The sequence below is a fragment of the Hemitrygon akajei genome, chromosome 5 (assembly GCF_048418815.1).
Source record: "Hemitrygon akajei chromosome 5, sHemAka1.3, whole genome shotgun sequence".
In the NCBI taxonomy this organism is placed as follows: Eukaryota; Metazoa; Chordata; class Chondrichthyes; order Myliobatiformes; family Dasyatidae; genus Hemitrygon; species Hemitrygon akajei.
This window is the reverse complement of record NC_133128.1, coordinates 29,076,830-29,091,996: the sequence shown is the minus strand read 5'-3', so window position 1 is coordinate 29,091,996 and position 15,167 is coordinate 29,076,830. Positions and strand designations below refer to the sequence as shown.

The following is a 15,167-nucleotide window of genomic DNA, read 5'->3' as shown; positions in this document are numbered from 1 at the left end:
TGATTTTAGGCTGTAAGTAATCCATCATGAACTAAAAATTAGTTGAAACCCTTTTTTTTGCACAAACTTCACAGCATACACAGACACACACAGAATCTCAGACCCGACAGTTGCAATCATTTTACTATTAATAACTGTAATATGAATATCTTAGAAATCGATCATTTAGAAATAATTGTAAACAACTACTTTTTATAGAACTATCGATAATGATAATGTCAGATGCTTTCATGATACGGTGGGCTTTAGGACCCAGATGTAACCCTCTGCTGGTAGCGGGAAGGCAGCGCAGACTCCTCCTTATCTGTAGTGTCAAACTTGACATCACCCTGAAAGCTGTGCATGGTAACTTCCACGGCGATCACAGCTCCCTCAGATCATTGCTGGCATGCTTCACAGAGATATGCTCCACTCACAACCGATCACAGCTCCGAAATGGCCTTGGGTTTCCGAACCTGCATTCTCACTCTGATCCTCTGCTGTGTTATCTGCGCCGCGCTATCGACGGGGTATTCTGCAAATGAAGGTAAGAATTAGAAAGAGATGGAAACATTTGCTTTTCCTCACTGAAGTATTAGAGACGGTCCAGCGCATACCGGCAGGAGGCTGCGCTTCCATCATCTGTTAAGGTGGTCAGGAGCGCAATTTAACAACATTAACTGATCAAAGCGGCCACATCAAACATCTACGCCACGGTCTAATTACGTTATCATTGCGATTTGTAAATGCTATTATAAATGTTATTTGCAATGAAATAGAAACTAAATTAAATCAAAGTCGATCCCTCTGCTTAAAATGGGAGAAAGTTTACCCAAGAAAGAATTAAAATTATAACCGGGCGGGATTTTCTGAAATTATTTAAATCCAGGTGGTGTTCAGTGATTTTGTCATTCGGAGCCGTAAAGGTGATGGCTGTTTAATGGGGTGTCGAGGCACCCGCATCCCGCAGGCGTGCAGAGGCTGGGGGAAGTCTCACCAGTAATTACAACAAATTAGTAAATAGGAGGGAAATGTTGCGGCGCGGGTAGGTTAGTTTTCTGAAGGGTCTTCTCAAACGAGGGGTTAAATGAAATATTTTCCCTGCTGACATTCTCGCCGTTACAGGCAAGTTGTGAAACTTTGGCCGCTATTTAAATTGAGGCGGCGAGTTCATCCCAACAACGGACGCGCGATGGAAATTACAAACCAGTCAGTGGTCCATTTGGAGAAAACTTTTATAAATGCTTTATCATTCTGTCGTTGGATGCTATTTATGTTTGTGCTGAACTGGGCTGACGTGGAATTGAGATACTCAGCAAACAAACTATTATTTTACCTTGAAATTTGTACTCTTGATCTACAATCTATTATTTTCTTTTTAAAAAAGGAAGTGCTTCGTGTAGATCAAAAGTTTGAAAAACTTCATTTAGTAGAGAATACAGTGATAAGGGTTAATGGAGAAATATAGACAGACTGCAGAAAGGGACACGTTTTCATAGTTGTGTTTGATTTACTTGGTTTTGTCCGGAGAAATCATTTTCTAATCACATTTTATTTAAATATTTGCCCACTTACAGTCAGACAGTTACGAGCAATATTATTTCATAAAATAGTTTATTTTCTTCCTGTATCAGATACTACGATGAAGGGGGTTTTATAAAGGAACGCCGTGCGCAAATTATAATTCTGTGCATCTCAAACACCGACCGAGTTTCAGCTTTTGTGAAAGAAATAGAATTTTAAGTTACTGGTAATATGCGAATAAATTTCTTTATTATACTTTATGGAATTTGGAGTTTTTGTAGAAGTTGTTGATTTGATGGCTCGCGAGAATAAGGATCTGTCACAAATCCTAAATTATATTGATAGGGAAAGAATTAAGAATTAAAATATAAGCTGAGCAGGTGGAATATAGATTTAAGTTTCTTGGCAGAGCATTAATGTTTTGGGAATGAATTAAGTTGTTGGGTATAAATCTTGTTGCTAGCTCTTTCAAAACACTTTGATAACCTTGAATGAGACTATCATGCTAACATTTAACCTCAAAACAAGCAATGAATCTGCCATTGAACCTGGCTGGCGTCTAGTTCTCGTAAAGAAACGAACCTGACCATTATTCCTGCACGGTACACATCGTTGTTAAAAGTTTGTCTTACAGTCCTGGGCTTTATCTTCTTTCAACTGGCAGTCCTTGCGAGTTCTGTAGCGTTTCCGTGACAATTGTACCTTCACTGTTGTTTCCGGTCCCAGCGTAAGATTTATTTGTTATAGTGCAAAATTATTTTCCAGACTTGTGTTTTAATATGCACATACTTCAGGTTCCGTTTATTTGTTAAACTTTAGCGTTTAGAGAGAAATAAATACTAGGCAGGCGGAAAAGCTCAGCATTTTTTTTTAGCTTTACCGGGCAAAGTCGGTGATCCCATTCACCATGAAGCAATTATTCAATTAGTCGCAATGTCTTGAAATGTGACCAGTGTGGGTCACTGCAGAGCTTTCCTGTGGACAAGGAGCTCTGGGATCGGAAATCAATTTTGACACTTTGTTGATAAAATGTTACTGTATCAGGCTTCCTCTTCGTAATTTGACTGAAGTGGGGACGGGGGGAAAGTGGCTCACTCTGCTCGTACAGGTCGGGTTGATGGAAGGCGGTTCATATCGTGGATAAGGAGGCTGTGGCAGGTTGGGAACGTGGTGAACAGAACAGCGCCAAGAGCAATGTTAGTGGAAATGCCCTGGTCATAATGTCACTAGACGATCATTTCAGAAATAGAGATTGGGACTTTTAATTGATAAATTATGAAGAATATTCCGGACTGTCTTTTGGAAAAAAACTCGTACTCAATATTAACCGGCATAGTGCCTGTGAAGGAAATCGAGAAGCATCGCTGCGTGCAAAAAAGATTTATTCTATTGTCTTTAAATGTAATTTAGCAAATAACCTACATAATAGGTTATAACCTATTATAACCTACATAAATTCATAAATATACGCGTCCAAAATTTAACGTTTAAACTACTGTTGAAAACAATTAAAATTTCTTTTGAACTGAAGGAAAACTTTTTTCATTCAGTTGCACTTTGCGCCTCATGAAATGTGGCAACACCTGTGGCCTATTTGACCAGGTATATATTTATACCGCTCAGACAGTGTAATGTTATTTTCATTTCATAAATGCGACCTGGGCGCAGGGAGAGGCATCGCTTTGTGAGGCAGGACTCGGAAACTCTTGCAAGCTTCCTCTGCCCTCCTGAACTCTGAAAGATTGGCGCTTTTCCGACAATGATCAGAACTTTGCGCACAGGGCAGCTCCGCTCCACCCCACCATCGCAGAAATGTCTCTCCAGTGATCCTTGATTCATTCTTCCTTGCAACTTCACCTCATCAATGAAAGCGATTCACTGCATGCGATACGAATACTCACGCTGTGTGTCTACGTGGATACAAAAAAGTCCTCAAATATTGGCATACATATGTACATGTAAGCAAAGTTAGACACATTTATGCACGCACTTATGCTACATGATATTACAGCACAGTTACCGACATATAAGATTAATCACATATGTAATTCAACTAAGCATACGGAACACACGCATAAATGCAGAAGAGCCTCACATATATGTAGATATAATGAAATTACATCGATCCAGAAATAATGTGTGTCAAGGTGTCATGACAAACACACGTATGGATATATACAGATCGATTCATCGAGCGTTGGAATTGACAAGTTAGTTGAACGTGTCTCTCCTAAATGCTCTCCATAGCACATAATTTACAATTCATAATTTTATAAAAGCATTGATGACTTTAAGATTGAGAAAATGATGTTTTCACATTTCTCTGGGCTAAGCTTGTTGATGGATTAGTTTGTGTAGTGAGGATTCGCGAAGCATAAATCAATATTTTGTTCCAATTTAGCGAACTCTACCAAAAGGGTTAGGAAATCTGAGAGAGCTGAATCCAGAGCCCTAACTGTGGGCTTCTTGGAGTTTAACAATCGCTTCAAGCAAAGCATCTGTCACTTTCGGAACAACTTCATGGTTGTAAGTAGTTGAAGATGGTTGAGCAGATTTGCGTATTTCTTTCGCCGAGTATGCGACCGCCACGAACGGACTGTTTGGACCAATTTAATGGACTAGCGCTTTACAGATTATGCACGGCTTGGTTGTTTAAAAAGAGACCCCTTCAAATTACGTTACTAATTAGATGCCTCTATTGTTACTGCGTACTGCCTCGAAGCACACGGGCAGCGAAGAATGCACGGCCAGCACCTCACTCTTTAGTCTGGTTAGGCGGCGCATCCAGTAGGAGGGTCAGTAACCGAGAAAAGGAGAGCGGGGAGAGGTTCAGTGGATTCTCGGAGCTGCGTTTGAAAGTGACGCATGGATTTAATACGACCGATGATATTCAGAAAGCACCGTATCTGAGAACGCATGACGGAAATATGGATCCAGGTAGTAGAAGTTGCTGGCGCAACCGATTCCTGGGCAGTGAAGATGAACATTCTCACCAAGATGGATAGTGAACCGGCTTACAAATGTCCTTTCGGACAATTGGTAATAAACAAGCATTGTACCGGGTGATCAAATCCCATTACATTAAGTTTTAACCAGATGCTGCAGTCCTTCCTATACACGCCACCCCTAAAAGCTACAGTCGCTCTCTCTTTCACACACACACACACACACACACACATAGGCGCGCACAGGAATCGACCCAGGCTCGGGTCCAGTTACTGACGAGGCGCGAGTGAGCTCTGGCCCTGGCTCGGTGTTCTTCTTTACTGCTGAGAGATGGTGCCGACAGGCTGGATAACACCGGCGTAAGGCGACAGGGTAAATCGCGGCGGGAGAGTGTATTTAACCCGGCGCCGAACATAACGTTAAGAAAAGAACATGTGTCTGAGCGCCGTGTTAACCCCATATGTTGCCGTTGTCTTCAGCGCTCTGCAGGGTGTCGGGGTGTCTGTCCTATGTATATCAGACGGGGAGTTCTCCCTTCGGGTTGTCCGGGAGTTTCATAATTCACGTCTTATTCAGAATACATCCTTTTCATGCGATTGGTTTGTGTGCGACTTTTTAAACTGCCCATTTAATTTGCGAAAATTGCAAGCATGCTTCTCTCTTTCCCTAATAAGTGTGCCAGTCGAAATAATAGTCACTTATTTTAAATAGAATGCTTTGCTTAGTGAAGTGTAAATGAAATCTTTTCAAAAATATACAAAGAATCAAGCTGATTATCAAAGGTTAATGGAACGAGCACTAAACTGACCGGGCACCCTGTGTAGGGATCACCAGGGCAACAACTATTAACTATTGACTGTCATTCACCAGAGCAAAGTATAGAAATTGGGCCTAGTTATAATGTGGGAGTACACAATGCATCACTAGAAATATAAGCCAACAGTAATGGAGCATTATATCTCAATAGGCTTTCTTCAAATAAATGTACATATTATTGCTACAGAGTAAAAATGATTATGCAACATTTCAGTAAGTTACTTACAAATTTTAAAAAGTTAGGTAAAAATTTTACCTCTTTTAACCTTTTAACTATAAACGTGTGTGCTCTTGTTAGAACGTCTAAAATTTAGAAGCAAAAGTATTATGTCAATTACTGTGGGCTTATCCCATTCAATAAATAATGTGCATGCACTGTTATCTGTGATAAAAGACGGAACCCAGTCAATGCAGGACATGAACTACAGTAATGGGTCAAATGCCAACTGTAGTCTTCAGGCTCTAGTTGTAGCCAAACAGGGTTAATTAAGATTTTTTTAGGGCACCATTATGGCCAGACCTTTGTGCTTTACTGCCAGAGAATTCTCCATGATTCTTTTCATAATGTAAACTCCAAGAAGCACGATTTGTCTCTTTGTGGAAATATTGATGGGACAGTTATTATATCATTTTGCATATTCTCTGCCAAGACCTTTTTGAGGCAGAGACTATAACTACAAGGCCTAGTTTTTGACCATGACAGGATATGAATAGAAAACATCACCCAGAAGAACAAAGAATATGAATGTGCAGTGTTTGTAACTGTGTGGATTTCAGACTCATCCATTATAGACTTCTGTGGTCTACACAATGAACAGCACAGATTTTACTGGAATGCCACTTCACAAATGAGCAGTATCACACTCAGTAATATTATGGGCCCAGCATGTAGTCTGTGCCACAAGGTTACGTTTTATAAAGGGGTTATTAGAGTAAATCCACTAAGACAGTATTACACTTCAGTGGCACTGCATTTTCTGTAAAGTGAACGCTCCTGATAGACAGCACAGTGACCTAGATTGTACATAGCTCTACCAGGAAGTAAGCTTCAGGAAAATTCACCACACACCAAAAAAAATCTACAAATGCTATCTTTAAAACACACAGATATCATCTTTTGGAGGTGAGCAAGCTTCTCTGGTAGGTGGGTTAGGAAAGAAATCTCTTACCCAATGCTGTGACTCCTATTGTAATTAAAAGTGTAGACGTGGAGAAAATTAGGATTGGAAGTAGCTGTGACAGTTTCATTGGGCGATACTCTGCTGACAGTAACTGAAAAATGGCCACTTGGCCAAGATACTGCCACGTGATGAATGTCTATACAGTCCTGCCTAAGCAAGAGAGACAGCATCTTTGGGAAATGAGAGGAGAAAACTGCCAAATGACAAAGTGTAAGAAAGCAGAGAACGTAATATGACCAAACAAAAGCATTTTTCAGCAAATCGTCATTATTTTTGTGCTAAAGCAATTCTAGGTATTTTATTTTTCAGTTATTATTTTGGATATCTGGGCAGAATACTCTTGGTAGTAACCATGTCATCAACCTCTTTGTAATATAAAACTCGAAAAAACATCAACAGAGAGAGAGCTAATTAATCCTCAAACCAATTTCTCTGTAAGAAATATGTTAATCATGGAAGACGTAAATTATGTCAGTAGAAAAAGCTAATACATTCAAAATAACAGTTTAATATATCTTATATGCCATTCCTGAGATTTCAATAGTCTTTTTCATAATGCTCATTTTTTTAACTTTCTCCTACCCGTGTTTTTTTTTATATTAGACTGCATTATCTCTGATTATGAAAAACACAGTTTAGGTGATTGAAGGAAGTTAGTTCTTTCTGAAGTCTTCCATTTGTCAATTATTTTCCTTTGAACCCACTAATCTATATTTGTAAATAGTTTTCCTAACCTACAATACGTTGCTATTCTCCGCTTCGCTAAATTGCTAGGATATATTCTTTTTTAATTGAGACACAGCACAGAATATGCTTTTTTGGTTCTTTGAGCTATGCTGCCCAGTAACTCCCAGTTTAATCCTAGCCTAATCATGGGACAATTTACAATGATCAATTAACCTACCAACTGGTACCAAGTACATAACTTACGTTGCCACAGGCCTGTTATCCTTGTCTGGTGGAGGGGCAGTCAACATGGGAGCTGTGTAGCCTCAGTTGTAGTGAAAACTAGGCTCCAAGCCTTGGGCTTGCCTGCTGCTGCAGACCAGGTGAGAGACATGGAAGTGCTACTGTGTTGTTGAACTTGGCTGGGGCCTGGCCTCGCCCGTTGGTGCTGCCCTCCTGTGTTCGAGTAGTGGAATGACAGGCAGAATTGCGTGCATCTGTATACTGCCGGGAGATTGTACCATCGATTGCTAGACATTGTCGCTCAGTGTCTTGACTATATATATTTTTTTAGTGAATATGCCTCTTTGCTTAACAGTTTGAATTATGTCACTTGCTATTTTTTTAATGTTTGCTTGCTATTTTGAATGTTTTGCACCTTGGCCCCAGAGGACCGCTGTCTCTTTCAGCTGTTATCTCCATATAGTTTGAATGATAGTTAAACTTGATTTGATATTAACAGAGAAAGAGACACTCCACGTGTTACTAATAACTTAACACTAACACATCCCACCACTCTACCCCATTCTCAACAATAAATACAGCAAAATGCATTTCAACAGTACTCTCACAGAGTCTACATTCGTCAGTCATTCTCGTCTGTAACACAAGTGTGTTCCAATGTAACTGTGAGGACCTGCTCCAAAGTCAGACAAGCAGACAGACATGTGTGTACATGTGCAAGCACGCGCATTCTCTCTCACACACACACACACACACACACACACACACACACACACACACACACACACACACACACACACACACACACACACACACACACACACACACACACACACACACACACACACACACACACACACACACACTGAAATGAGTGAAGAGACTGTCAGAAGAGAGGAGCCAAGCACCAGGTAGATAATTAGAAGCTGATAGGGCTGGGGATATTAATACCAGTTTTGGATTGGGTGACTGTTGGCTGTAGTAACTACAGCATTAACACATTGTTAAAGTAGAACAGTTCACTCCTATCAATTCATACCCACTGACTGAAAACTATGCTGCTCGCTGACTTCCCTGACATTCCCCATGTTACCTTTGAAAGATTCTGAACAGAAAATTTTAAGGAGTGATTCACCACGAGCAATAAATATATTAACATTGATGAACAGATTGAACACTCATGCCTTTCCTGTCAATGGGTTCGAAGAAGTGGTGGAAATTCATGAGTATCAATGTTTCAATGTAAAATACCATAAATCAATTCAAACTTTCATGGCGCAAATCACTTTCATTCTGAAATTTGTCACATAAAAATACATTTCTAGCTTGTAAAGTGGGAATGCTTGGAGTTGAGAGCAGCCAAGCAGAAATTTAGGAGAGGAAGCAGAATGAACTGCCAGAAACCCTTTTTCTCTTGAAAGGTGACCTGATAGAGGTCTTTAAAGCGATAAAGGGTTTTGAATAGAGCTCAGAAGTGAGGGTGTTTCCACTTGTAGGGAAGGGCATAATAAGAGATTCTGCAGACGCTGGAAATCCAGAGCAGGAGAAGGCTGGAGGAAATCTGGAAGTCAGGCAGCAGCTAGGACAGTTACTGTATCCATTTAAAAGAAACATTTGCATCCAAAGAGTGGTGGGAACGTGGATCTTGCTGCTGCTGGGAGTGGCTGATGTGAATACCTGAGATGATTTTAAGGAAGACTGGACATGCAGGTGCAGGCAAAGGAAGTGGAGTGATACAATAATGAGTTTAACTCAGTAGGATGAGATCACAGTGAAACATAAGTGGCAGAACCAAATTGCCTGTTTATGTGCCATATTTCAAATATAATCCTCCACAATTCCCGTAGAATGTTTGGTGATTAAGTTAGAACATGGTGGTGTATTAATTCTTTGGAGATATGTCTAAATCTTAATTTCTGGATAGGCTGAATACATCTCAGATTATTAAAAAATATCCATTACTTACTCCTTCACTAGCATCACTAACAACAGGATTATCTGTTCACTGTCACATCGTTTTTTTAGGGGTGGGTGTTTGTTGTGTACAAATTAACTTTGTTTCACATAATACAAAATAAAAACACTTCAGAAGTTCTTCACTGTGGACATCTTGAAAAGATGTTGGTCTTTCTTTTAAGGCCTTTTTTCATTAATTTTGTATTTTATAGCATGGGATGATTGTGGTAACTGCTATAATTAATATTGTACCTCATATATTCCATGTATTTGATGACAGTAATTATCCTTCAGCGACAAGCTCCCATAATTGAATCAACTAGTGGAAAATGAAATGAAATGAAATGACAGGCCCTTTGGCCCATTTAATCCTGGCCAGACTATTATTTGGCCAAGTCCCATCAACCTGCACCTGGACCATATCTCTCCGTACCTCTTTCATCCATATACATACCCAAATTTCTTTTGAATGTTGAAATAAACACTCATCCACCACGCCTGCTGGCATTTAGCCATTCAATTCCAATTATGATTCATGCTGCATCTATGGTAAGTTTTATTTTATGACATATTACAATGAAAAAGCATTCCACACAAAACTGATACATGCAGCCTTTGCCATGATAGTTTAAAAGCACTATCAACACTCTGAGGTGATTAGGGTTTCTTATAAGTTAAAACGAAATGCCCACAATGCCAAGCAGTATGCCTGCAAAATGTACATGCTCAGCACAACAATGAAACCTCATGGACGTTTGCTTGATTCATTTACAATTAACCATTTTGTATTATATTAACTACTCTCAGAATAGAATTAGCATTATATGAATTTTGTTTATGAGAAGCTGTTTTACTTATATCTAGCTGCTTTGCGAAGACTCACAATTCAAAAGCTATTTGTTTGCAGAAAGATGGTGAAACTACACAAATAGGTTTAAATAAAACACTGTGACACACAGAGTAATTTCAATCATTAACTATGTTTTCAAATTGATAGCTTCCTGAAACCTTTCGGTAGACTTTTTTGGTGTCAAGTAAGTCCCTGGAGTGTTCCCTTATATCCATACAGTATCTAGTAGTCTACCCTTTCAGTAATAGTACACCTATAACATTTGGTCAAGGTGATTTATCCTCAAGGTAGTTCATATAACTCTATCTTTTTGTAATCCTACAAATGAAGATGCTATGAAATAAACTGATATCAATTGTTTTTGTTGTGTGATTTCAAACATAGTATATTTTATTTGCTGTGAAGCCAGTAAAGACAAATGGAGCACTGGCTATTATGTATATGACTCTCCAGGAGTGCATAAATACTTCCTTCCCTCAATTATTTCTCAATTATTATTAATATTCATGTACCCATATGCCATTTCTGGATGCTGCCTGCAAAGAAGGTCTCTTGATACTCGAATATGATGCCGCCACATATTATTATTTCAAAAATGATTGCAGCAGAATGGTATTGAATATTGTGATGATTTATTTTGGACTATATTTCAGTACTTGTGAACAATGGAGGAAATTTCATCAATCTATATTATCACATTTCTTGGGAACAAGTAAAAATGCTTCATTTACATGACCTACTTTGAAATGCAGGTGAATACTCCAATCATTTTGCATAGAGTAAAATCCAATGCAAAAATAATGTCAGTGATGTTTCATCTTTATTCAGGGTGCTTATCAGAAGAGAAGCATAATTCAAAACATCATAAACAAATTTTGCATTGGTCTTTGCACAGTTGGACGGGATCTTTTAATCTTCATGTGAATTCCAGCAGGCAGACAGAGTCCTATTTTAGCGTTTTGACCTTGCAGAGTACCTCACGACTGCATTCAGCACCTGCCTACACCGCTCATGTCCACCACCAGTTTGAATGCACAGCTCCCCAGATTTGACAAGAGGAACGGAAGAGTCAGGTTGACAGGGTGAAGGAGTGAGAGAAAGTTATGTTTCTTTATCTGAATGGCTGTATCACTGACGTTGCTGATTTAATCTATTTTACAAAATGTGTCTGCCCCTTTTTTTGTGCACTCAGTTGTTACAGCTTACCTTTGCTTCTGACATGTTGGTACAATTGTTAAACATCAAGCTTCATTGCATGAATTCAAGGTGGTATCCACTATCATATAGTTTGGGTAGAGTGAATTTATATTACTTCTTTGAGATAATGTCTCTGCTGGCGATAGATAAAGCGGGAACTCGATTCCAAAGTCAGAATTGCAGACTGTGCTTTTGGTGTGGCATGTTCAGTTTTTCTACCATTATTCCTCTAATGCAAGTATATTAAGTACTTACTTTCTAAAAGGTCAGCAATTTGCAAGAAATCTATTTTTAAGGGGCTTACAAAGCAGGTTGAATCTTTAGGTTTCTGTTTATGCTCAGTTTGTGTTTTGATTTTTATTAGTGTGCAGCAAAATCATTCATTTCTATTATTAAAAATAAATTTCACTGAAATGACAGATCATCTCTCAGTCACAATATAGCTCAACTAAAGTGACAATTAAAAAATTACATTAATTCTACTTCCCATAAACACTTTAGTTCCTTTTGTTTTATTGTCCATTGTACCCGCACTTTTGATCTATCAACCCTTTTAAGACTATCATTCCACTGAATCAGTCAATAGTCTATCTGCACTTTTTTAAATTCATATGCAACATTCCTAAAGAAATATTCAACAAATTACAATTCAGCATGGTTGAAATTTGCACAGTTTTATTGTCAGAAAACTCCAGCACTATATTCCAGGAATGCCTTCAGGTATGTTTTTGTTTTGTCAAAACTGACGAGTTCATTCTCTACAAATTAGTAGTAGCGACCAGGAAGGTGGAGTCCACGGCTTTCCAACAGATCAAAGGGTTGATGGCTGTCATAGACAATGGAATCAGTGGGGGGTAGGGGCAGGATAAATCTCCCTCTGCAATATCTGTGTTTTGTTTAGCTAACTGCAAGGATACGCTTTTTATTTAAGTGACCAACCTCAGCTCCAAAGTCATCAGCTTAATTTTCCCATGATTATGCATGGATTTGAGACTAAAACAGTTATTAAGATGAACTGTTGGCTTCTGAAATATTGTTTAATTTACAAACAAAAAGTGGCTATGTTGCAAATCTGATTAAGAGCAGAAAGTACAGAAAACACTCCATAAGTCACAGAGGATCAGTGGAGGGAAAGACTTAGTAAGGTTTCAAGACAACAAACTTCCATCAAAATCTGTCTGATGATTTCACATTTGTTGCAGTGATGTTATTTGTAAAAAATGAAATTATATACCACAAACACAGACCCACACACATATATGCAACTTCACTGAGAAATACACAGTTTTTCCTTTAAGTGTTGGTTCCATTCATTCAATTTTTTGCAGGCACTTTATTTTTGAGATGCGGAGTCTGTCCCCTGGTGTGAATGCATTAATTGGCTGGCTACTCAGCATTTCAGTCAGTGCACGTAGATTTACATAAATCTGATTGTACTGAGAGAACCTGCATCATTCCTATTAGAGTAGTAAGCACCCACTGGGACTTAAGAAGAGCAACATTAATAAACAATAAGAACATAATAGATTGAAAACCTTGGGCCGGAGGCAGTCTGTTAGGTCCACCAAAAAGCTATAACAAAAACAAAGCAGTTGTTTTCCCCGAAAACAATATTTTCATTCACTGCTTTTTGTTTGGGATACTTTCAAACTATTCTGGATGGTCAGGGTGCTTTGAAGCTAATACATTCATATAATATTTAAGTGTTTGTTACTTTAAAACAACATTTGTCTTAAATAGACGTGTGTTTGTAATGAAGTAGCAGAAGAGGAGAATATGCTAAACATTTTTCTCATGACAATTGTAACCTTATACTTCAAAACCTTAATTGTTAATATTTACAAAATATTAATATTAATAATATTAATAATTTCATTTGAGTTATTATCAAAATTAGGTTCCAAGGTATTGTTTCAATATTAGCTTGCCCTATCTGTGCTGTATAATTAAATCAGAATGCACTCCTTTTAGTTCTGCCAGTGTTTCATATTCAGCTACATATCTTTTTGTTCAAATCTTTCCATCACACAATCAGTTCAATTTCTTTCAGCTCTATAACTCTTCCAGAACACAGCAGTCTCCCAAATTGGATAATTGTGTCAGGTGTCCAAAACTTATCTTACTGCTTTCTAGCTGCGTAAGCTATAAATTCTGGAATTGCCCTTGAATGCACCCATAACTTTCTTTCTGCTAATATGTTGGCCATTAAAACCTCATAAATTCTGTCCCAATTTATCCTTTTTGTGATTGAATTCAAATTTTGTCAGCTAATTCATTATACTACTGTGTAACATTTTTAAGAAAGCTGAATGAAAAGTGTGTCTAAATGCTAACAGAAATAACGTGCAATGGCGTGGAAAATCTGGCATCCTGGTCAAGGCCTGAGTCACTGCGAGTGGACACAATCATTCACAGATCTTGCCTGTTGTGGGTTGTGCACAGTTTGACATCTCTGGTTGTTCTACCAACCTCTACATTTGTTCACCATACATAAAAAAAGATGCATATCACATCTAAGGGAAAGTACTACACCAACAGGAGAACTGTCTTAGATAAACATCCTTTATGTAAGTTTCCAGAATCCAAGCTTTTTAGAATCCATATGTACATCATTTGGATTTTGTCTGTTTGAATACTGCCTTTAAAATGGCTAATTTTGATTGTGTTATTAGTTCCACCAAAGTAAACAAATTTCCTAGTGTACCATTCCAAGTTCAAAGTAAATTTATTATCCAAGTACATATATGTCACCATACACAACCCAACCATAAGATTCATTTTTTTGCAGGCATACTGAGTAAATCTTTAATAGAATAGTAAACATAATAGAATTATTGAAAGACTGCACCAACTTGGGCATTCAACCAGTGTGTAAAGGACAACAAATTGTGAAAATACAAAATGAAAGAAATAATAATAATAAATATGAAGGACATGAGATGAGGAGTCCTTGAAAGTAGTCCAGAGGTGTGGGAACATTTCAGTGATGGGGCAATCCCCATTGGTTTAAGACCCTGATGGTTGCGGGGTAATAACTGTTCCTGAACTTGACGGTGAGAAGCATAAGACTCCTGTATCTTCTTCCTAATGGCAGCAGTGAGAAGCGAGCATGCCCTGGGTCTTGGGGGTCCTTGATGATAGGTGCTGCTTTCCTGAGACGGCACTCCTTGTAGATGTGCTCATTGGTGGGGAGGGTTTTATCCACAACAGGCTGCTACTTTTTGTAGGATACTGTGTCACGCACCCAACGATAAATCCTGCATTTGTCATTTTTGTTCGCTGGCAAAATATTTCGTATCTTATTTTAACAAAAGAATAAATGTTACTTGTTTCTCTGGGATTATATTGGGATTATATAACTTGACAGCTGAAGTAATTTCACCAAGAGGCATGCACTATAAAATATTAAAAAATATTTAACTCTGCCCCTCATTACTTGAAACTCTCAAATGGTAACAAAGTAACAACACTTGTCTGGATCAGTGAATTCTAAAAACAACTAATTTTTTACATTTGATAAAGAAACTCTTCAAGGGCATAAAAATTGATGAAGCAGTTTTGCACACACACCAACAAATATGGACACATTTTAAGTATGCATAGATACACATGCAAGTTCACAGTCATATACACAGTAGATCCAGCTGTAGTGTTTTCACATGAAGTGACAATCGATAACTCTGTGGGATGGCAATAGATAACTCTGGATAGTTGGCAGTAGTAATTTAAACCATTTAATGGCTGATCTGCACTGATCTCTTAGAAGACCATACATTTTGAATGGAGGTAGATGATACTAACCATATAAC

General features: G+C 38.3%; 1 protein-coding gene across 3 annotated transcripts in view; it reads left to right on the top strand.

The window, feature by feature from the left end:
* The first annotated feature begins 328 nt into the window (after nt 1-328).
* epha3 (eph receptor A3) overlaps nt 329-15,167 on the top strand; it is a 272,018-nt gene continuing 257,179 nt past the window's right edge. For all 3 annotated transcript variants that reach the window (XM_073045101.1, XM_073045102.1, XM_073045100.1), the window contains exon 1: nt 329-526. In XM_073045101.1, coding sequence (XP_072901202.1) covers nt 343-526 — 184 coding nt within the window. In that variant the 5' untranslated portion in view covers nt 329-342. The remainder of the gene's footprint in view (nt 527-15,167) is intronic.